Genomic DNA, 24,576 nt, shown 5'->3' with positions numbered 1-24,576 from the left:
TGATATATTATAATATGCGGGTGTACTTATTGTTTAAAAATAACTTCCTCTAACTGGAAGATTCTTGAGTTCTATTTATTTTGCCTAGAACGCCCTAGGATTGCTATTATTTAAATGTATTTTTCCGAGTGCTGAAGGTAGAGTTGCTGTGGCAACTGAAATTTCAAGCCAAACAATTGACTTATCATTTGACTTTGTACAGAGCAGCCAAACCCCTGGGAGAGATCGAAGGGAACAATGGCGAAATTCCACGCAATCGGCTTATGCTGTTGACATTGCTGCGGTTTGATGCCACTCCCAGGGCCTGCCCCTTTTTGAACACCTGCCCATTTCTGTGGCAGGACAACGCGAAAACCAACAACAATCAACGAACATGGCTTCCAAATGCGAAACAAAGAGGAGCTTTTCGCAAAATCAACAATGTTGACAAATATATTCGCATTTAGGTAGGGCTCGGTAGTGCCTAGTTCAGGGTAATTAAAAATGTCCTCCTTGCGTTTTAAATAAAAATAGAAATTTAGGATCTGTCTCAATTATGCCATGTCCAGGCTTTTGTGGTTTAATAACAATAACTATATAAACTAAGTCGATGCTAAAATAAGAAACTTTCTAAATTAGAAGAAATTTGCATAGCCTTTGAGTGTCGACCTTTTTCCAAATTAAATCTTTTATTTGTGATACCTTCTATCCACAGTTTTTGGTTGAAGAACACGTGGAAAGGTGCCACATTGGCCGAGATAAAAATTCAATTAAACCCGTCCCAGACCAGCCAACAACAACTGGCACGAACGGCTTTGTCAACTAATTACATGTCGGTGACCCGATGGCCGACGAAAGGTTTAAGTAATTTGCAGGGAAACGTTCTATGGCTTTTAATTGGAAAAATACGTTTTCGCATTGAGTGACAAAGGTGTGATTTATTATATTGAATGGCTGTTTGGTTCATCACTCTTCCCCCCTTCTTTTTCTGACTTTTTTTAAACCCTTTTCTGCTCTTCATTTTCCCCAGTTTTTTGTCTGCAATTGTCTGAAAAGTTTTTTATTTTAGATTACTTCCAACTTGATTTGGTTTCCCAGGCAATTTCAAATGAAATTTGTTTGCTTAAAGATTTTTGTAATGTTCGTTTAAAGCGACTTCAAAATTAAATTAAATATTGTAATTAAATGTGTTTGTTAGTTGATATCAAAAAATGTAATACGTCTGCTTGATGAGATTAATTAAAACATTTGTTAACTTGTCAATGAACAGCTCAACTTGATTCGTGTAACAGTAAAGAGTAATCAGGAAATAAACAGGAAATTAACTTTTTGAACACCTGTCAAGGAGGACTCGCAGAGTTTCACAATTTCAAAATTAGATAATGTTTAAAATGTAATTAAAATGTACAGAAATAATATCAAGGATTTTCAGGGAAAAAGTTGTGGTAAGCTGTAATCCGTACTAAAAAGCAAAAGAGGAGAAGCGGAATGTATAAAAGAAAAATCAGATTTGGCTTCGTAAAAGAATCGGAAATTGAATTAAACAATCGATTGTCTAATTAAACAAATAGTTATCTCAAGTATCCTGCTAAGCACGTTAATTTAATCGTAAACTTCTTTCCTTGAACCTCCTTAATAATAAAACCGGTAAATTATTGCTCAGAGCTCTGGCTTATTAGGCTGATAGCCAGATGATTTGTTGCTTACTTCGTTTGCTAATTTTCTTAACTGAAAACTTATGACTCCCTTTTCCAATAGTTCACTTAAGAATTTAAAATCTAACATCATTCGAATAGAAAGCCCTTAGTTGAAAGATAAATTTATAGCTTGCACTTAATAAAAGGTACTTTAAGGTGATATCGCTCAACTAGCCAGCCACAAGACCAAAAGCTTTACCTTGCAACATACTTGAGAGATTAAAACGAATTTCCCAAATATCAATTTGGTCTTATCAACTCAAACTGGCTCTTTGTACGATGGCTGAGTGGCTTAGGGGGTGTGTTTTAAGCCACTTCATGCTGCTGTGCACGTAATTAGTTAACAAGTTGCATAAGTCCTCAAACCTAAGCCTTTTAAGTAGCCATGGAGCGTTGATGTTTTCGTCCTCCGTTTGGGCTTTCGTTCTTCAGTCACTTAGAGTCGGCTTTGTCCACTTGTAGCTACCACACACGTTTATACACAAGTGTATAAGAGTATCTACACGGATCAAAATTATAACATGTTATAAACTTTTTGTCTCAAAAGAAAAATGAAGCAAACATTTGTATATGTATGCTTCTCACCTTGAATTTTTTTAGAAAAAACAGCACAAGTTGTTGATAAATAATTGGCTTATTTTGTAAATAGAAATGTTCTCTGTGCATGGGTACGTTTGAGTTGGCAAGGACATTTCATGCAGCTAATGATGTATTCATTTTCCATGTGCAGCTCTCACTCTGCCCCAGTGTGTCTTTTCAGGCTTTCAATTGCCGGCAAATGAAGCTCCTTGTGGGGCTGTCAGAGCGTTCTGTGTGCTTAGTGCACTGGAAAGATACTTGAGTTTGTATGAGCAAATAATGCGATTTGCTTAATGAGCTTGCCAGGACACAAAAAATCGCACAGCTCATACACATACACATAGACAGACCGATAAGTAGGCAATTCGGTCAGCGAATTTCAACCTTGAACTCAATCTGTGGACCGTAGTTAATTCCGGTAAATATATTCACGAAAATTTCGAACGGGCGAGGGACGATTCTTTCTGCCCTTCATTCCCAGGAGAACTATAAATAACCCTTTCGATAACAAACATTGCGATGTGTTGATAATAAAGGGTTGATTTATTTCTATGCTATGTTGTGATTTATGACCTTTAATGGCCGCCGATGGAAAAGCTTGCGATGCGAACGCCATCGTTGTTGAACGACAAAGGCAGTAGAAATTCAACAATGTGATTTAACATTAAACATTGGGCAGTTGTAAAAAACGTGAAAACAAAAGTCACACAATACGGAAAAGCAGTAAAAGAATGCCGAAATTTGGGTGAATGGCTTCCCTTGAGGTTAATCATGATCGAGACAAGGGAACATCCCATCTAGCAAATATAATTTTTCAAAGGAATAATAGCCTATGATTTAAAATGTGTAAATTGCCTTGTTATGATAATTCGAATTTTTCTTCTTTTATTTAAGAATTTTGTTTTGCATAATATTTTCTAATGTTTCTAGTAGCTATTCTTTTGTATGAAATGCTAACACTTGGCATTAAATAATATTCTATGAATGCAATGGGAAAATTATACTTTGCCCAACGGCTGATTGATTAAAATTCTTGGAACAAAAAGCATGATAAGCCTGGTTGTCGACCTTATTAAAACGAGATCTTCGACCGAACGACCTACAGTACCGCCATGAAGTCGGCTCTCATCGGAATCTTAGCACTGCTGTTTCTTCTCTTCGTTCCGGGCTTAACCCAATATATCGATGGGAAGTGCGGATTTCTACCGAATGGCAGGGTTCCAAATAACATCTCGAGTCCCTGGATGGCATATCTACACACCACAGAACTATTATACGTGTGCGGTGGAACACTAATCACAAAAAGTTTGTTAATCCCTATAAAATCATGTCCTTAACTAAATAATCTTTTCTAATTTCAGATTTAGTACTAACTGCAGCGCATTGTATCCTAAGCAACCAAGAACTGCAAGTGATAAATAAAATCTAAGGAAAACTAAATATGATTAAAAAGATATGCTTCTCCTTTGCAGAGTAGCTCGTCTGGGGGAGTTTATAGAATCCGAGAATGGAGATGGCACGATTAGATCAGAGCACCTAGTAAACGAAACCTTCGTTCACCCCTTTTATAATTTATTAACAAACGTCAATGACATTGCTATTCTCGGCTTGGCCACGGATGTTGTATATTCTGGTGGGTTTGACTTTATTGGTATTATCTGGAATCATAATAACACAATTTGTTTCACTGTTTAGACTACATAAGGCCAATCTGCATACCTTGGTGGACATATTGGAGGAAGTATATCGATAATATCCAGGTTCTAACCGGTGCCAGATGGGGCCCGACAACAAAAATAACGGAAAGCAATGCATTTAGAACTGAAGACATTCGACGGCAACCAGCAGAAATGTGTTCCACAAACGACGGCACTGCAATTTCAAACACTCAGTTCTGCGCTGGAGACTCTGAAAGCAATTTTTGCAATGTGGACTTTAGTTCTCCTTTGGGGGCAGTAATATCTTTCAGAAACTATAGTCGCTTTGTTCTGATCGGCGTGGCAACCGTAACAAAAACGTGCAACAAACCAAGTGTTTACACGGATATCCTAAGCCACATTCAGTTTATCCTGACGGTATGGAGGCAGTTCGGAAAAGTTCAAACAACACAAACTAAAAGCGTTCCAAAACAGTTACCCGAAGAAGATAATAACAGGTTGTTTGTGTTGTCGGAAAATTAAACATCTGAGTTCCAGTTAAAACAATAACTTATTGGCTATAGCTTATTTTATGCTAATTGATTGGAGGAAAATAAAAAATATTAATAAAAATTAAAGCAAAATTTAAAAATAGAGTGGAAAACATCTGATAATAAGTACTTTGTGTTCACCTAAATAAAAAACGGGCGTGGCGCTGTGAAAAGAAGGAAGACCTTCGAAATTTCCTGCAAATCCCGATTTTGTTTGAACAATTAAAATGCCTGAATAGCCGAAGTGCCCGCCCACATGCCAACCGACAGCACATTAACTACAAATTACATTCACATTAGTGTTTCGGAATTTCGCAGCCTGCCCATCCGGCCGGCTCCTTGGTCCTTAGTCCTTGTTCCTTGTTATGCCTTCGTTTTGGCCAGCTCGTGCTCGTCCTCTTGTGCTTTTCATTTCGTTGCCATGCTTTTTTTAAACCAAACACCTAATAAATCAAAGCGGACTCGTGAGAGACCCCAGGAGTATGCTTGTTAAATGCTCGTAATAAATTAGCTGCCGCCTCCCGGACCGCAAAGTCCGGCATTGCCCACTCCGCCCACCTGCCAGACATCGGGAACCACGCTTCTCCTTCTCCTTCTTCTCCGTCTCTTGATTATTGGCTTAGCTCATGGTCTGGCCATTTTACAATTGCCTCCTCACCATCCGATGCCCCCCAATTGAACTCAATCGATGCCATTCTTTCTCTACACTCTGTGGCCCAGACTCATTCATTTTGCTTGCAATTTTATTTCTTTATTTCTTTTTTTTTTTTGGTTTTTGCCAGTTAGATTTTTTTGTGTTATTTTTTAATGAAGTCAGCGCAAAATTTTACGCTGGTCTAGCAATTATTGGTGGTGGCTGAAGTTAGGAAATTTTTGCGATTGGGGAAAAAGATTTCGCGCATTTGGCATTCGCTTTTATGCAATTCATTTTTAATTTCGCTTTGCTTGAACTTTTCGCTGATAATTTGGGGGAACTGTTTAAGATGAGAGTCAGTCGTTAAGCTAGTTATTCTCCAGACATTTTCATTTATTTTCTTAAGAGAAGTATGATTAATTACTGTAAGATTTAAGCTGGAACTACTTACAAAGGAAAAACGATACTCGTTTTCAGCTCTCTAATGGGATCATCTATTTTAACGCAAAACGGTCCAAATTTTAAGTTTATAAGTTTGAAAACTAATTAATTTTGAGTTAAAGAACAATCTCAACGTGATATTACATTCAATGCTATTACTTTTTTCAATCTTGTCCCAAAAAAATTATTTTTAAGACGATTAACAGAAATTTTACAAAAATGTTCATTTTAAAAAATCAATTTTTAGCCAAAATTTGCGTTTCTTTGAAATGGGTGACATCATTATCTTTTCTTAAAATTGGTCAAAGTTTTGAATGAAGTTCAAAATTAAATTACGAGTTGAACGACGTATTATATTCCACTATTGGCTTTATTATGAGAAAAATACAGATTTTGAGCGAAATATAGCGACAGCGAATACCTTATAGCCTTATACTTGTACTTATTTTCCCTGCCTACCAATCTAACAACAAGCAAAGCTTTTGTATAATTTTATAAGTAGAACCTGCACAATTACAAAAAGGCTGCATCATACTCTTCCCATTAGCAAAAGACTCATGTTGACTAAAATTTGTTCCCTTTGATACATATTTGCCTTCTCGATTCAGTCGACTTTTTTGGCTGAAAGGATTGTTACTCTGCACATGAGTACATACGGACATTTTTATGAGTTGCGCGTAAATGTTGCATAATTGTTTCATGTACACGATGTCACAGGTACGCGACTAACGAAGCGCTTCATGATCGGCCAAGAAGTCGCAGTTTACGAGGAGAAGGGACCAGGTGGGCCGAGTCAGCGCTAATTAGAATGCCAGCGTCAGGTAGAAGGCACCAAGTAGCAGAGATAGTCATCAGCAGGTTCCTACATCCTGCACAGGGAGAATTCTCTTGTCCTCAAAGCAAAATTACTTACTTATAAAGGAAAATCTTCTTTAAAACATTTATAAATGTTATTTTCATATGCTTTTTAGGTATTAGAGCCTCAACGTTCTTTAAAATTATTATTTCTATTATTATTATTATTTATATTAAAAATTTTAAAAAATTTGATGAAAGTTTTAGTCATTTTATTTACCGTGTCGAAAAAATGTTCTTCCAGCCAGGCAAAGTTGATGAGAGACTCCTTCTTGACTTCCAGCCTCCGTGCAAAACTTCCTTTCTGCCATTTTATTTGACTAACTTTGGCGCAGCGAAGTTCTTAAGCGCGTGCAGGTAAAAATGCAACGTCAACGCCTCGAACGTAGACCGAAAGTTAAATGTATCTGAGTGCCAGGTGGGTTGGTAATGGGGGAGTGCATCACGCTAATTTCTGCAAACGCGTGGCAGGCTAAAATTAAAATAGCAACGCCAGAGATGCGTTCTTTCAGAATCAGGAGCAAATAAAAGGTGGCGTGCGCTGCAAAGTGTGCAACGAAATTTGTGCAAGCTCCATCTCCTTCTCTTCTAATAAAAATGTTATGAATGTGAAATGAATACAATTTGTGTATAACGTCCTCAGAAAATAATGGTATATACGAGGTGTGTTCAAAAAGTAAGGTGACTCTTCAAATTTCGCGAATTTCAAATTTTTCGATTATCGATTTTTTTGTTTTGTTATATTGGTACACTCTTCCCTAACATCTGTACCAAGTTTCAATGGAACATCCTCTTTTGTTTGGTTGTGAGAGGCGTAAAGTTACAAGTTGTTTTGCGAGCTCGGCGATTTTTATACCCGTTACTCGTAGAGTAAAAGGGTATACTAGATTCGTTGAAAAGTATGTAACAGATAGAAGGAAGCGTTTGCGACCCTATAAAGTATATATATTCTTGATCAGGATCAATAGCGAAGTCGATTTAGCCATGTCCGTCTGTCCGTCCGTCCGTCCGTCCGTCCGTCCGTCCGTCCGTCCGTCCGTCCGTCCGTCCGTCCGTCCGTCCGTCCGACCGTATGAACGCTGAGATCTCAGGACCTATAGCAGATACAAAGCTGAGATTAAGCATGAAGATTCTTGAGGTCCCGGGACAGCGCAAGTTTATTACAGCATCCTGCCACGCCCACTCTAACGTCCACAAATCGCAAAAAACTAAAATTGCTGAAATCTCAGAAACTATTGCAGATAGAAAGTTGAAATTCAGAAAGTATAATCTTTAGATGACAGCGCATCTTATAGTGGTACTACTATCCGGCCACACCCACCCATACGCCCACAAGGCTCAAAAGAAGCTTTTCGGATTTTCTAGAAAAGCTGATATCTCGTTAACTATAAGAGATAGAAAGTTCGGATCAAGCATGTATGTTTCTATGATGCTCCCAATGCGAATTGTTTTTTTTCCGATCACGCCACGCCCACTCTATCGCCCACAAAACCCGAAAAACCAAAAATGCAAAAATCTTAAAAACTATAAAAGCTACACAATTTTGCTTAGGAACACGTATTTAGGAGATGCCTCTGCAACTTTCCACAAAGTTGCATCCGGCCACGCCCACTCTAACGCCCACAAACCGCGGAAAACTGTGGAGTCTATAATATTATTATGAATGCCTTCGTTTGACCTTGTGTAACTTATTTCTGTTAATATCTATCGATTTACCAAAGGTTTTTCAAATCGGAACATTATTTCGCTATTTATGAAGAAATTAAGGTTATAAGTCTCCACATGGGCAGTGACGTCACTATAAGCATACTCAACATACTTCCTCTGACAATAGGTGGCGCCTTGTGAATTTCCACTAGCAAAATTAATATTTTAAAATTGTGTAAAACAGTAACGGGTATCTTATAGTCGCGGCACTCGACTATAGCGTTTCCTCTTGTTTGCTATCGAAAAATATGGATCAAAGGATTTGGATTTTTTGGCCAAAAACAACACCACAATAATGCCTCAGCCACCATATTCACCGGATTTGGCCCCATGTGACTTTTTCTTGTTCCCAAAACTGAAGATAATCGAAAAATTTGAAAAATTTGAAATTTGAAAAGTCACCTTACTTTTTGAACACACCTCGTATAACTTCTAAAAGGTTTCGATAATCGAAAAATTTGAAATTCGCGAAATTTGAAGAGTCACCTTACTTTTTGAACACACCTCGTATATAGATTAAATATAAAAAGATTAAAAATTATTTTTGTAATAAAAACTGTTAAATAAAAAAGCATTTAAAAACTGGTAGGAATGAAATTATTATCAAAATTTCATTTGATAAATTTCACACATAATGTTAAACAATTAAAAATTATTTAAGTTGCTCTTAAAAAGAATTTTTCGCCATCAAGTAACAACCGAAGAAAAGAGTACATAAACTGAAAGGCCCAAAAAGACCAAGACTTGTTCATTATTCAAAGGCCAAAAGTATGGGAATACCTTATATATTCAGAAGCAAGAGGCTAAAAGGCTAACCAATTTTTTTTTTAAAACATGCAGTAGACTTGGCCGTTTGGTCACTTTGCAGTTGCATGCCGCACGCGTTCAGTTTCCCCCTTTTGCGGCCACAACTGTTGGTACCAAGGAAGCCCAAGGAAAATCGCTCCAAATGAAAAATCACAGCGCCGTGCAGTGGTGTCTCATTCCGTGCGCCCTACTTCCGCTTCCTGACTTCTGGGTTCCGTTCACCCACTGGCCAGCGAGGTCCTAACATTTTTATTGTGTTCTGCTCGGTGTGGCAAAGTCATATTCATTCACATTCATTCATTCATTCACTTCTGACTTGCAACACATTTTTATATCTCCTCTTTTGGTGCTGCTCTTTTTCCGTGCGCAGAGTGTGAATGGTTTTTGTATCAGTTTTATATAAGTCTCTCGGATACACTTTTCAGGAATTTTTAGATGAAAATTATGTAATCATTGGGAAAAATTGTTACTTACCCGAACTTACTATAGACTCTTATTTATATAAATACTCTTTAAATTTTAAGTTCAGGAAACATTGTATTTCCTACAATATTTTATGAAATAGAAAGACTGAGAAAGTTAACGTACTCAGACTGCACGGCAGTTGGTTTTTATTTATTTTTTTTTTCATTTTCATTTCCTATTTTCACATTTTTACTTCTGTCTGTGCTTTGGCTTTTTGATGTGTCCCATTTTGTGTTTGGTGTGGTGTGGTGTGTGCAGTTAAAAGATTTATAAATATGAATTTTATACATTGTGGCATGAAAAATGCAAATTTTAGAAATGGCCAAAGGAAATAGAAATGGTCATGGGCAAAAGCACAGTTTTTACCATTTCCCTCAAAAGACTGAAGTCCTTGCATGCCTTTTGTCCCCTCTTCTCCCTCTATTTTGTCTCTCTTTTTTTGTGTCTTTACAAAGGAGTTTTATAGTTTTTTCCCACCATTTTTTTTTGCCAGTCACACAGATGCGTTTAATGACCAAGAGACTGATACAACCAGTATTGTACCGAATGCAACAAATGGCCACAGGAACCACCAAAATGATACTCTTTTGAAGTCAAAAAAAAGGTGGAATAGCTAGTAAGGGCATGTTGGTATATAAATGGGAAATATAAGTTCGTGCTTAAAAGTTGAAAGGCTAATCATGTTTTCCCTTAATTTAAATAATACATATGTTATATTTTTTTTAATCATAGATTTTTACTTAGGGCATAGAAAGGTCCATTCAACTCTAAACGAAACAGTCTCGTTATATTACTAGATAATTAATTGCTATTTGTGCATGAATTTTTACAACCCAACTCGTTGAATGAACTTGTCGGTTTTTTTGCTGGCCAATGCCATAAATCAGTACACTTTTATGCAAAATTTTCCGGAAATTTTATGGGCTAAAATTGGCAGTTTGCTGGCTGGCCGGAGGATATTAATATTTATTAACATGCGGTGCATGATTAATGCATAATAATGAAATTAGTTAAAGCCTCGAGATCTGCCGGAATGCAGCGGCACAAAAAATAGGATGTGCAATTCACAATTAAAGGTTTCAAGTTGGCTTGCAAAGTGTAATTAATAACAAATGTCATCAATTATTCTAAGCCAAAACGATTTGTGGGGACAGCTTGTGCTAAAATCGAGGGGGTGCGATAATTGACAGAGAAATCGCTATTTCCATTTAAATCAATTAAATTATGAATGCAACTAAAATAATTTAATGATGCACAGGGGTTTTGCGATTCGCAATGGTTTTACTTCTCCCAACCACTCGATGACAGCAATAAAATAAATTTTGTATTACGCAATTGCAGTTAATTATTAATTCAATAAACTTTTGCCCACTCACTTAAAAGTATTTCAAATAATTGTCATCAATAAGTGCTCATGAGAGTGTCTGTTGGTGAAGCAAATTACATAAATTATGCAGTTTATCAACAGCCGAGCCAAAGAAATTGTCATTTAAAGAGTGTGTTAATTGTCAAGTGGCTTGCGGAATTACGCATTTTAATTGAAATGGCCGACTGAAGGACTTATGCGATTAATATTTAAATCAACTGATAAATTGCTAAATATGAATTATTTATTAAAGCTGAAAACCACACTAAACATTCCACTGAACGATGAGCAAAACTTCTGTTCCAGCAATAACTATTGAGGTGTTCCAAAACTAGGCTTATTTTAATTTAAAATTTTAATTCCGTCTCCTTAGATTTAGCTAACAGAGTGCCTCGTTAAAATTTATCGAGTGTAAGCCTGAAGTTTCATATGACTGTAACTGCGCCATGTAAATAAATTGATTGTTTTAAGCTGCTGGCTGTTGAAATCCTTTCTCGTAAACTTTCTCTTAGCTCAATTATGCCTTCCAGCAGACAATTGTGAGGAGGCCCCAGCTGCTTGGATTTTATTACAGCGATTTACATAAAACCGTCAAGGAAAATGGCCGCAATATAATCGTAAATTTCAGCGACAATCAAATTAGCCGGCTAAATCAACTCACCCCGAGGACAATTCCAAGTATATTTTGCCTTATAAGGCAAGTACTCACAATATTTAGTCTTAGTTGCTATTAACTATAGAAAATGAAGATTAACAGATTTCAAACATAGGAATTCGTGTGTTTTATTGGTTTGAACTCTAATTTTCTAATCCCTACTCGAAAGTGATTATGTTGTTGAACTTGGGATCATGGCACTTTGACCGTTGCCATAAAAACGCCAAATCCGGAGGATAAAATCGATGTGACTCATCACATCTGTATAAATACTAGGCATTTTGCACTTTTGATTCGTGGTGGCAATGCCAATTTGAACATATCTCCTTAAGTTTCTATATGAAATTATTGCTACCAAAGGACTACTGGATTCAGCATTACATAGATCACTTTCTGAGTCTCCGGCACAAAACTGGTTGCTCATTATGTTACCCATAGTGGAATTAATATAGTTATGGCATACTTCTGCTGGTTGACGCCGGATTTCCACGAGCCTTCGACCACTATCTTTTCCATTGAGCGGCTTGCCCCACACATAGCCTTTCAGATCTTGAATGTTATCGATGTAGCGTTTCCATGAACGATTCCAAACTATGCAAATGGGTCTGATGTAGTCTATTATAGAGAAAATTGTTATCATGGTTTTTTTAAAATAATTGGAATCAAACTCACCTGTGTAAACTACATTTGTAGCTAGTTCAAGAAGGGCTATGTCATTGTCATATGTATCTATGTCAAAATAAGGGTGACTGCAGGTTTCCCTTACCTTGTACTCTACAGTAAATGTGTTTTCTCCTGAGGTTTCTATAAACTCCCCAAAGCGAGCTATTCTGCAGAAGGATATAAATATTTTGATTTTATTTGAGCTTTTATATTTACTCACAGTTGAGCGTTACTTAACACGCAATGCGCTGCAGTCATTATCAGTTCTGTACATAAAGAAAATATAATTTTTAGTACAATGCCAAGACCTTCAAAATATTATCTTCTTTTATACAAACTTTGAGAGATCAGAGTTCCGAGGCACACAAACATCAGATCAGTCGTATGCAGAAAAGTAATCCAGGGACTGGAAGAATTATTCGCATTTGTTTGAACTGCACAATCTCCATCGAGAAACTGTGCTAATACTGAGAATGGGAAGGCAATCAACAAGAGGAAGCTAAGTGCTGGCATTCCGAATACTTAGGCTTTCATCGCGCTACTGTCGCTCGATCAGTCGAAGCTCTCTCTTTTATATTATCAGAAATGAATAATTAATATTATTAAGAAAAAAACAAATTACTAAAGAGATTAATCTTAAGTTTCAATTCCTACTAATCAAGTGGGTTATTTGTATACCTATTGCGGATTAGAGATTATTTTATTATGACTAATTATTTTATAAGAATGATATTTCCTATAATACATGCAAAGTTTTGAATTTTTTAAAAAGAGTTACCATCTTCTGGCACTGGAATAAGCTTAGAATCTTTGAATTTGGGGAAATGCATAGCGATTCAGGATATTCGGGAAATGTGCTCTCAAGTTTACAGGTCGCCGACGGCAGTCAATTTTCTTGTTTACAATGGAGCACACATACGTACGTTATTCCACCTCCCACTGGTACCCACACACACGCACACACAATGACAAATAGCAAACAATTACAGGGGGGCGTGACGAGGTTGTCTCCGCCTCCTATCTCTGTACGCCCTGCTGCTGCTGCTCCTGCTGCTGTTGTTGTTGTTGGTTTTCGGCCGCAATAAATACAATTTGCATGACAAAATAGCAAACAACGGCAGCTTTCGCATATGCATGTATGTGTGTATATTCGAGAGTACGTATACGTACGGTACGTAAGTGTGTGTGGGCGGGTGATGAGGTGGGGGCGTGGCACGGAAGCGTCTGCAGGTTCACTCAGCCAAACAAAACTACACACAAAAACAATCAACGGGCAGTCCAACGCAACAACAATAGCTACGAAAAGAAAAGAGGCTTTTGGTTTAAAAACCGAATCTTGAAACACCCTATCAAATTATAGATTAAGGGAAAATAATGGATTGCATTACTTATGGGAATTATACTCAAATCTGGAAGTTCTTTTATAAGAAGTTAAGTATTTGAATGGTTCAAAATGTGTTCGATCCTAGAAATAACTTCAAAATTGTATGCTATTACAAAGTGTACAACCAATGGCATCTGAAAAACACAAAATTAAGACAACAACAACATGATCTTCATTATATAATATAAGTGAATTTTTTAATTTAATTCTCATTACTAACTTGCAGATGCTAGGTTAAAATAAAAATACCATTTGAAAAGAGTATACCAGAAGCAAACGAGGCGGAGGCTGAGGCTCGTAGTTAGGCTTCTGCCGCTTCTGTGAAACAACTTATGAATATTCAATTTTACATAAAAGATTTTTTGTTGTTGCTGTCCTGGCTGTTGTTATTTTGAGTGTTTTGTTGCCACTGTGCTGCTGTAGCTCCTGGTTTGTGCAGTCCGCCTTTTTTTTATATTTCTCGCTGTGCTCTTCATGGCAGCAAAAACTCCTCATGCATGCCATGAAATGTGAAAAATATTGGCCAGGCTGACAGAATGGGGTGTTACTAACTGGATAGGATGGACCGAGGTGGTATAAAACGTGAAGATAATGCCAAAGCACTGAAAAAAATAATTTATCTAACTATTTAAGAGAAAAGAAAAAATTGGCAATGTATTGACAAAGAACATGCAGTTTTTATTTAAGGATTGCAGACTCTTTCATAGATCCTTCTTTCTCATCCAATTATAATTAGCAAGCTCAGTCCAACTCAAGATCCCTTTCGACTAGTCCGCTGCTTATCTGAAGCTTAGACAATTTCATGATAGTCAGCGATTTGAGCAGGTCATCCATGTGAATCTCCAGTTGCTGGCACTCCTGCAAGCTCTGATCCTTCACCTTTAAGTCCCAATCAAACGCTTTCTCACCAGGTCCACCAACACCGATATTGCGCTGATCGCGCATGAGCTGGCGCACGCGATACATGGAGGCGTGGCGACACAACTCTCGCAGATCTGATCCGGAGAACCCTGCCGTCAAGTTGGCCAGCTCCTTAAGGTTAACCGAGGGATTCAGCTGCTCGCTCTGCAAAATCAACTTAAGAATGGCCTGTCGTTGGCCATCGCGTGGTACTCCGATATGGAATTGGGCAGGCATCCGGCGCAGAATGGCCTTGTCCAAATCCTGCGGTCGATTGGTGGCTCCCAAGACCATCACACAAACATCGGCACTGCTCAGCAAGCCATCCCACTGCAACATGAATTGGGTCTTCATCATGGCGGTTGCCTCATGATCACAGCTGCCGCGCATCCGCAAAAAGGATTCGATTTCGTCAATGAAAATGATACAGGGCTGAAGTTTTTTGGCCAGTGTGAACACGGCAGTGGCCAGCTTCTGGCTTTCACCGTACCACTTGTCCGTCAGCACGGCCACATCCAGATTTAATGAACCGCATACCAGCGTCCTTGGCAAGGGCTTTGGCTATGAGGGTTTTGCCACAGCCGGGCGGTCCATGGAGAAGAACTCCCTTGGGTGCCCGCCAGAGTTGCGATCGACGAAAAAGATCGCGGTGACGCACTGGCATCACCACCGTCTCCCTCAGCTCCTGGATAACCGCATCGAGGCCGGCAATATTGGCCCAAGTAATATCGATGTCCTCCGGGGTCACCAGATGGGATGCAAGTATCAACTCATGTTCGTTCAAGTCTCGGGATCGTATCTTTTCAGCTGTATCTCTAGCCGACGAATTGAGCTTACTCAGCTGCTTTTCCGCCAACTGTTTGGCCCTATTCCGCATCCTGTTATTGGGATCCAGAGCATTGACCACCCATTTAGCACTATAGTAGGTAAGTGCGGTCATAGCGCACAGCCGGACTATGATGGCCAAGATACGGGTACTTGGGTTTTCTGTCGAGTCCATTTTCCATACTCCAATTTGTGTCAACTGTCTAAAGTCTGAAGAAATTGTCAAGCAAAAAATAAATTTTGACAAATTCCGACGACGATTGCTATATTTATCCACTGTAGAGTGCCCAGCTGCGTTTTAATTTCTGTTTAACTTTTCCTGCCAGCCCTGGTTTCTCCTGCAGGATTTTGACGCTAACCTGCAAGAAACCCTAACAAATAAAAATAACTGAAAAAGAGTGAATGGAAGGCGGAGAAGAATGTTTTCTAGTTTAGTATCTTTTAGCGGAAGTCAATGTAACAAAAGATAAACTTGTCGAGCCAGCTGCTGTTCCTTGTTCCTTGTATCTAGCTGTGAGGCTGCGTCGCTGTTCCTCCGGTATCCTCCTGAATTGCAGCAACAGCCAAGGACGAAAGGCCAAGGCGTAAGACGGTCGGTCGGACGGTCAGAAGTATTAACTAAACACTGCAGCAATTTATCTGCGAACCCCTTTTTACCGCCCAACCCATTTCTCCCAGCCCACCGAACGTAGGTCAGCTCTGTGCTTTGTCTTAAAGTTTTTTCCACCACCCCTGCCGCTTGCTCCATGTCCTTTTCACGGAAATCGCTGTGCACTGTGTTGTTTTTTGAGCTTCCTTCCGCATTACAAAAGAATTACTCAACACAATGTCTGGCCGAAGTTTTCCACAACTACCAAATGGAGGTTGATCATTCCCCACCGTTTTCCTCCAATAGTTTTCATATTCCCAGCTCAGGTGTCTCTAGCTGCCTTAGAAATTGCAATTTCACAAAACTGTTGTTAGATTTTTAATCCAACATTTTCACTATTTTGGTGCGCTGATTACAATTTACATACAACAAAAAAACAACGAAATTTATAGATTTTTAAAAACTAATATTGTAAGACAACCAATATTGTAATACAGCCAATTAAATTAGTTTTTCTAAAGAAAAGGTCTTTATCTCAACCAATAAGATTAGCCATCTTCAACTATAGCTTCTCTCAAAACTGATCCGCTCTTGACCTTTGCCCTCTTAACCGAATTTCCCAGTCTCGAACGCAGCTTTTCCATGGAAATCACTTCCATTCTGAAGAAGATGACGGTCAGAGGAGAGTGAAAGCAGCATTACATCATCCCACCTCCGTTGGGGCGCCATTATGGATGCAATTTCAGTGCGCACTTTGTGTTACATCTTTAAGCTCGTTAGCGTGCCAGGAACCTTTATGTTGTGCAAACGGCCCAACTTCTTCCACTGTCTATTCGCCTTTCTCTGAGCTACTTTTGAAGAGTTCATAAAAATCACTTCAACTGTGCAATATTTCATGATTCCACCGTCTCCCCCCACTCGCTCACTACCTTTCACTGGATGCCACCCACTATATCTTGTCAGCCTTCCTTTTCCTTATACTTTTTTCTTTGTAAGATTCCAAGTTCGTTCGTTCGTTCTACTGAACACACGAAAAATTTAATTATATGTTTTGTTGTTATTGCTGTGCCTATATTGTTGCATAAACTGATGGCGCTTTTACTACGAAACTTTTGAAGGATTTATGGAAAATGTGACATTCCTCCCAAATGCGGGTTTTTATTTTCAGAGTTTTATGATTTACTTTAATAAAGACGCGAATAACTACTAGCTATTAAAAAATCACCATATTTTAATTTATTATAAAATAAATATTGAATGCGTAAATCAATCTTTGTCAAACCAAATCGCTTTGAGGCACTCTGATTACTTTTCAAAGTCTATATCTACCCTTATGCCTTGTCACTTGGTCGGTCATAACCTTCTTGTCATTCTTCTTCAGTCTGCCCATGATCATATCGTACAAAGTGTCCACGTGAGGAGATAGATAAACATCTATCCTGACATGATCTTCAATATCGCCTAATAGGGCCGAGCAGGTATCGAACTGGCCCTCATAGAACTTGGCCAAGATAGTCCACATTTTTGGTGACAGCTGAAAAAAAGGCTTAAACGATTCCGAATTGATGGCGCGCAGCTGCAACATATCCCGATCGTAAGTGGCTAAAGCACAGAGTCCGGCATAGAAGGGGACGTCTTCTGGAGCAACGATCTTATCGTAATCATACCGCCCAAAGGAAGTATTCAGAAAGTACTGGGCGGCAGACTTATATAACTTCAAACCCATGTTGGCCAAACCAGCGGCACAGCTAAGACGAGCAGGAACTTCCTGGCACAGGTTCTCAAAGCCGAATGCATACTGCTTGGCCTCGTCGATGTAGGTCAGTACATGCCACCAATTGGCCATGTAAATGGAGACCCTGATCAGATTGCGAAACATATTGATCACATTATCACTGCTGGTACAATAGGACCTGGCTCGAGCATAAAACTTGACGGCCCTCTGCAGATTTCCGCTCTTCTCGTAATGATCTCCGATCTCCTCCAGAGTGCGTCGCACATAAGAGCTACCCGAATTCGATTTCTTGAAATTCAGTTCAGCGTCCAGTTCTTGGAGTGCAAGATTAGCCTCCATGGTGTTATCCTCCACCCAGTACGAATCGTAGGGCACCAGTCTTCTACCTCTACCCCTTGATGTACTCTGTTCGTTTCCATCAGTAGTGGGAAATGCTCCTCTCTCGTCTAGGTTCTTGTGGGTTTTCCTGTCCATCTCAATGCAGAGGGTCTTGTACAGCTCATCGTACAACTTGACATTGAAGGTGGTCTTCACGTGAGCTATGGCCAGCTCTAGGGCAGGAACACTCAACTGGGGGCACACCTGGGCAATGAACTTCAAGCGGATGAGCCGAGGAATATCCGTATAGCGATCGGCATAACTGGGCAGATGCAACACGGCCCCCTCCTGCATGGCCTCTTCATTATCCGTCATTCTGGATAACGATTTAAAGACCGTACTACTTCCCTTATCCATCCGTGCCTTCTGGATGGAACAATTGCTTTAATTTGTTTCTGAATCTGTAAATTTTTAGACGGGAGTTTCCAAAGGTTTTTGTGATTGTGAGAGAAGAGTGTTCTGAGATGCGCGAAAATATATTTTCAAGAGGGTCAAAAATATATATTAAAATCTCTCTGATTTGTTTAAAAATAATGTTACTCCTGTCAAGAGAGAGTTTCTGTCTCTTTTGACAATATCTAGTATTTTTAAAACTGCAAATCTATCAAATATAATCATCGATTTTGTGATATTTTAGACTTTGGTATCCCGTTATTTTTCCAGGGAGTTTGCATAACATTTGGCCAGCCAAAGAGGACGTCTAAGAGGCAAATCAATTCAAAGCTTTTGCACGATTTTCCTCCTTTACGGTTTTGGCCATTTTGCATTTGCGTGAGGAAGCGAAAGACCAACGACCAGGCCAATAAATTCAGCCAAAAGCGACGCATCAATAAACCGTTAACTAGCGGTAACAATTTCTTATATATCTATATATATATATACGATTCGATTCCCTACCATTCGTTTACTGATTTATGGGTCTCTGATGTCTGCGATTTCTCAAGTTCTGGTAATTTGATTTTTTCATATTCCTCCCTAACTCTCCAACCCACCCTCCGTTGATCCCTTTCAATGCCTTTTGCCAATTTGATTTGTATCTGTATAATGGAATTTGGTTATTCCCCGGGAATCGTAACCATTTCGGACAATCTGCAGATACAGATTCGCGCACGGGCTGTTGCATATTGCATTTTTGCTAGCATGTTAGGCCACATGGCTACCAATTCATATCAACTTGACACCTGCACTAAGACAATTCAATAGTTTTCAGGAATCATTTAATTTTGGTATTTCATCTGCTTTCCATTACTAAGTATATTACAATTTATAAAAATTGCTAGAAGAGAGTATGAGATAATCGTTGGTAAAGAATTGTCTACATCGAACGAACGAGGTCTCCGGTCAGCTCTTCTTACATAAAATTTAGTTGGTCAAAATGTAGTAAAAGCAGGGGATCTTTGAATCGGAAAAATCGCAAGCCTATTAGCCATTTCGACGGCGATAGTGACGCCACATATCGCAGATGGCCGGCTTGAGCAGACAGTTGCACTCTATAGGTCGGGCATCCGAGAAGGGATCTCGCTTGCACTCTGAAAAGCTTGGATACTTGGTTTTGCGCCTGCTGCCACATCGTCTGAATGGTTTACGGCACTTGGGGGGATTGCGGGCGGCCACGCTGCAGTTAGGCATTTTGAATCGGGGACATTTGGTTGGTTTCATCAGTTTACAGGGTTCGGTTAACTTTAGATCGAGTTTCCCCAAAACGCACAAATTCTCAGGGCATTTCGGTTTCAAATTGACCACTTTGCGCTTGCGTCTTGGCATTGGTGGCGCTATCGGGACGCAATGAGCCTTTCTTTTACGCCGCTTGACCACACATTCATACCATGTCCTTGGATACTTCCTTTTGTGCATATCCGAGGGCTTGTAGTGGGTCAGATCCATGGCATCCACTTCGGTGGCACAGGGATCGGCCAAACATTTTTTCCGGTAATCAATAAAGGCATGCACATTGAACTCTGGATCCGAGCGACATTTGTACTCTGTGCGGCGCATTGACTGCCAGCAGGCATCGTAGACCTTTGACTTGTCCATAGGCACATTTTTCTTAAGGTCTTTGCGCGGTATACCCAAAGGTGCCAGGTACCCACTGTCGTAGCCATCCTGCGAGTACAGATTGCCTTCAGAACTTAAATGGCGACATGACGCTTGTAGCAGCAGGCTCGAAACTTGTTTTTGCAGAACATGCGAGATAAGCGTTTTGCTTTTCATAAGCATTTTAATTTCGATTGCTTGGCGAGTCTTTTTTATATATGGAAATTACAACGATAAAATTTTAAAGGAAAATTTGTAAAAACGCCAGGAAGAAAATTTGGTCGTCGAAATGCACTAAAATTTTACTACTGACCGCACCGCATTTTTTTCGTTCTAGATGTGAGGTCTTTGGAGCTGCTGAAAAGACTGAAGTCCAGACAGTCGTTTTGAGGGCATAACTTTGACATCTGGACTGAAACAAAACTCATGGGTATGTTTTCAATATACTTTGTTGTTTGTGAGTGGCTAAAAGAAGTATAATAATACTTCAGATATCCTTACAGTTTAATAGAAATGGTTGAGGCTGATAAAACTGTAGAATTCCATATTCTTATATAAAAAATGATACAAAATTTCCTTCTATAAAAGCTTGCTCAAAAGCTGTTTTTAAAAATCACATAAAAACCGAAAACCATCCACTGGGCCAAGAGCCGACATGCCACGCCCCTTTAATATCCAGTGGCCGTCACACACTCGCCCACTTGACCGCTAATAGAGCGCCGAGGCTTTTGGGCCCAGATTGCAATTAAAATCGATTTTCTACTTTGATCGGCGCTCTTTGATTGCCAAAGCTGACCCGCCCACAACCGGCTGTTACGCCCACACCATCCCCAGCCGCCTGTGTTTGACGTCTATTGTGTCGATTTGTGTCTGTCAACGTCTGGGGCTCCTACATCCATCCATCCATCCATCGCGCCTTTTGCCGTCAGCCCTTTGAACAAATTTTAATGAAATTAGAAATTTGTACGCGCCGACGAAAAACTGAAAACGATGCCAACGATACAAAGTCTCGTCCACCCTTCGATTTCTTGCCAATCGTGAGGCATTTTTGACTTTGATTGCCAACGCTGGAAAACTGCGATCCCCACCCGGCCAACTTTTAACGTCAATCTGGTCTACTTGGACACCAACTTTGTCGTTGTTTTTGCTACTTTCAATCAAAAGTCATTGTATAGAGACGACAGGTCAAAGGACAAGATAAAAGGATTGCTGGAAAAATGTACTAAGTTTAAGAACTACAATTTCTAGGGTTTTTATGCCAAATAAGTTTAGTTTAAAATAGCATTGCTTTATGACAAGTTCCTCTATCAGTCAATTCTTTTAAAGTTTGTTTACCACTTAAAAATTGAATGCAATTTTCATTAAACGCTTTCCGTTGTGTGAAAATTTAATTATATTTCAATTTATTTCATTTTCCTTTTTTCTCACAGCAGGAAATTAACCAAACAAAAGATGACTCAGAAGCGGAGACCAGAGTAGAAGAGAATTTCCACTTTTTGCACTCCAATTTACTGTCTTTGACGCGGTCCAAGAAGCTAGACAGTAGCTGCCACGCCCCCAGAATCAGCAACGGGGGCGGTAACCACAACACAGAATGGGTGAATGGGAAAGAATAAGAATTTCTAGCTGTGCTAATTAAGTTTGTGATTGCCTTTAATAAGAACACTTTGTGAGGGAGAATGAAAATTGAAAAATTGTTGGATAGTTTATAAAAAAATCTGCTTGGACTTTCCCTTAGCTACTTTTAGCACTACTTAAGGACGTTCATACCAAAGTTCTTTACTTTTACTTTATTCGTTGTCTTTAATCACTCAAAAAATAAATGTAAATTATTTCAAGCTCTCATAAATTCAATACAATTGGTGAACATTTAACATTGAAATGAAATGAAATGTGTCAGGCATTTTAAAAAATATTCCTAAACTTGTTGGTCCAATCAAGGCAATTAATTAAAAACAAAAGCCGAATTCACATAGAAGTTGAACTGACAACTCAAAAAATGGCAGGCAACAAGCCAATCATGTCTAAATAATTGTTTATTTTCAACAAAATTTATTGTTCACTGCACCTGCGGCACGCCCCAAAAGTGAGCACATAGTGGGCAAAGGGTAGAGGGGGCAGATGTGTTTTCCAGACTTGTATAGATTTTCATTTGCACTCGAAAACATGGAAATTGAATGCCCTCATGAGTGTGCAAATTTTGTATATAATTTGTACGACAAACAAATGACTGCCAGAACGATACAGCCACCAAGTGGGTGCGACAGAGAGAGAGAGTACGCTTTAGGCCTTCTGCCGTGTTGACCATTCAGCTTGGGTAAATAAAACATGTAAGCTGTTTGTCAAATATTTACCATCGGAACTTTAATGCCATTGCATACGCGATATCGGACACTTAAAGCCATTCCTTTTACACTGACCTCTGCAAGAATTGCATATTATCTTTATCTCTCTCTGTGGAAAGTTAATTAAAGCCTGCTAATAAGTTTTGATTGTGTGTCAAATATAGTTTTAATCTTATCCAATTAAAGAGTTTCAAATGGATAAATTAGTTAAAGATCCGGTCTGAAGTTATGAATGACTTATATAGACTGTATTTGGTATTATTATGGATTTTCATCGATAAGATTCCATCGTAAATATTGATTATTAAGCATAAACTACTTTGGATACTAATTAGAAATGAATCATGATCTTATCCTTGTTCATATTTTTCATTTTCCCGAAGTTTCTTAATAACATTTCCATCATATTAAAACTTTCATATTAATATATTTAAAATTTCAAAATTATTTATACCAATTTAATATGAAAAACCTGATAATGACACAAAATTAAATTTTCCGATTAAAAAGAGAAAACGATTTAATATTTACGTGATAAAGCACTGAATTTATGAACAGTTTCTCTGGTGTTCTTGCCCCGTACACCTGACATACTGAACAGGAGGCAGTGCGGAGGAGGCAAGTAGGAGGCGAGGACGATGAGCGGCAAAGTTCAAATTCAATTACCTTTCAAATATTTGCATTTTGCGACACAAACTTTCATCATAATGCTGCACAATGGCTGCCACTCGAATGCCACTTGAAAGCGGCCAGTGGGTGGTAAGTGTGGGAGTGGGCTTGTGGTGCAGGAACGATAAAGAACAGACCGGCAGGAAGCAGCACTCAAAACAGTTGCCGCTAATGTCGTCCTTCTTCTTTTGGCCCAACGACAACCACCCAACGTCGTCGAGTTCGGAAACGACAATGACGTTAACTTTCGCCGCCTACTGTATCCCACCGACCCCTCGTTACCGTCCCACTTTCGAAACAATTACAAAACAAAGGCCAGGGACTACAGGCCCCTGCAGCACAGCACGGTCGACGTTGAATGTCGAGCGCATAAAAAATACCTAAATAAGCCAATTTCAAAACAGAAATTGCAACAGCAACCATGGCGCTCTCATCCCGAAAAGCTTCATGTGGCTTGAAATATTTTCAATGTTCCCATCCATGGCTGAGGGGCAGAAATCTGTGCATATCCTGTTAAAGCTAATATTTTATTTGTTTGAAAAACTAATATTGGGAAATAGTTATTGAAATAATTTCAATTCAACTTGTTTTTGTCTATTGGCCTTTATACATTTTTGCCCACATAACACCCCTCTCGATATAACCTGAAAAATCTTAACAAATTTCTTGTTTCTCTTTATGGAAACCTCTCCCAGAATTGGCCATTGCTGGAATAAGAAAATTTGTCATTTCTAGAGCAGACATCGAATGCATTATGCATCAGGGCTCTAGTCGCTCACTGACTTCACACGCTAAACCTATTTACATGATGAATTCTTTGCCACGCACCAATTGAGGAACCATAGAGCATAGGTAATGCCCCCTGACTGCCTGTCCGTGGGCTTCCGCGTCTGCACGGCAAAATGAAACTCCCATCTGCATACTTACTATATAATATGTATGCTGCATGTAGTTACATTCATCGTATGAATGCCCTCTGGCTCGATATAAAATGCATAGAATTTTCTTTTTAGTCGATGCGTTTTGACTTAAATTTATATTATGCATGGCGCTTTCTCAACCGAACCAACTAAAATAAAACAACAAATATAGAGTGGCAACATGGAAATCATTTCAAAAAGTTCACAGATTGTGAAATTTTTCTTTCGAGAAAACTAATTACAGTTCAAGGTTTATAGATTTTTATTGATAAAAAGATATTTCCAAATGATTTGGCAAAGCTTTCGTGCTAGAAAATTAGCAAAGTGATGAAAAGATTAAAATTTGTTTCTTCCCCATTATATGTTCTTCATACTTTTAAAATCTTCTTAATTATAATTTTTAAATTTTCATCTCTTTGGGGAATAGATTAAAAGATATGTCTATGAATATTTGGAAATTTATGAGTCATACCAGGGACAAAGCAAAGGCTTAAAGAACAAAAAGAACAAGTTAATGGGGAAATAGAGTATGTGAGGGGGAGGGAGTACTGTGATATGGCTGAATATGGGCACTGGTATACTGCCTGATCCGAGCGCTCTGTCTCGGGCGGCTAAAAGTGCAGCTGCTGTCGCTGCAGGAGTCGGCAAAGGACAATGGGAGCTGTCATCTACAATGAAGATGAGCAGCAGACTGGCTTGAATGAGCTCGGTATGGAATATGTATATATATATATATATAAGTTATGTATGTATGTAGGATG

General features: G+C 38.9%; 5 protein-coding genes across 7 annotated transcripts; 1 reads left to right on the top strand and 4 right to left on the bottom strand.

Annotated features, from left to right (window-relative positions):
* Positions 1-3,367: 3,367 nt before the first annotated feature.
* On the top strand, positions 3,368-4,435 carry LOC108105730 (transmembrane protease serine 12). Its single transcript, XM_017212445.2, has 4 exons — positions 3,368-3,560; positions 3,617-3,662; positions 3,728-3,888; positions 3,951-4,435. Exons 1-4 carry the CDS (start codon positions 3,368-3,370, stop codon positions 4,433-4,435), a joined length of 885 nt encoding a protein of 294 aa, XP_017067934.2.
* A 7,041-nt stretch (positions 4,436-11,476) lies between these two features.
* On the bottom strand, positions 11,477-12,574 carry LOC108105769 (CLIP domain-containing serine protease B15-like). 3 transcript variants are annotated; one of them, XM_017212492.2, is made up of 5 exons: positions 12,375-12,574; positions 12,257-12,302; positions 12,140-12,203; positions 12,046-12,066; positions 11,477-11,988 (listed from the first exon to the last, which is right to left on the bottom strand). In XM_017212492.2, the coding sequence occupies exons 1-4, from the start codon at positions 12,547-12,549 to the stop codon at positions 12,055-12,057; spliced, it is 297 nt and encodes a 98-aa protein (XP_017067981.2). In that variant the 5' UTR covers positions 12,550-12,574; the 3' UTR covers positions 11,477-11,988; positions 12,046-12,054. The 3 variants fall into 3 exon arrangements, with proteins under 3 accessions (XP_017067981.2, XP_017067980.2, XP_017067979.2); XM_017212491.2 differs by having other exon boundaries at positions 12,046-12,203; XM_017212490.2 differs by having other exon boundaries at positions 11,477-12,203.
* Positions 12,575-14,073: 1,499 nt separating this feature from the next.
* Positions 14,074-15,385, bottom strand: LOC108105749 (outer mitochondrial transmembrane helix translocase). The gene is given in 2 exon segments (XM_017212468.2): positions 14,074-14,842; positions 14,844-15,385. Coding segments are annotated over 2 exon segments (1,158 nt in total). The 5' UTR covers positions 15,321-15,385; the 3' UTR covers positions 14,074-14,161.
* A 1,553-nt stretch (positions 15,386-16,938) lies between these two features.
* LOC108105754 (COP9 signalosome complex subunit 1b) lies at positions 16,939-18,339 on the bottom strand. Its single transcript, XM_017212474.2, has one exon. It carries the CDS (start codon positions 18,202-18,204, stop codon positions 17,047-17,049), a length of 1,158 nt encoding a protein of 385 aa, XP_017067963.1. The 5' UTR covers positions 18,205-18,339; the 3' UTR covers positions 16,939-17,046.
* Positions 18,340-19,047: 708 nt separating this feature from the next.
* Positions 19,048-20,261, bottom strand: LOC108105751. Its single transcript, XM_017212470.1, has one exon. It carries the CDS (start codon positions 20,062-20,064, stop codon positions 19,270-19,272), a length of 795 nt encoding a protein of 264 aa, XP_017067959.1. The 5' UTR covers positions 20,065-20,261; the 3' UTR covers positions 19,048-19,269.
* Between the last annotated feature and the right edge of the window lie 4,315 nt (positions 20,262-24,576).

Source organism: Drosophila eugracilis, unplaced genomic scaffold (genome assembly GCF_018153835.1).
Source record: "Drosophila eugracilis isolate 14026-0451.02 unplaced genomic scaffold, ASM1815383v1 contig_353, whole genome shotgun sequence".
Classification (NCBI taxonomy): Eukaryota; Metazoa; Arthropoda; class Insecta; order Diptera; family Drosophilidae; genus Drosophila; species Drosophila eugracilis.
This window is presented reverse-complemented; position numbering and strand designations above follow the sequence as displayed.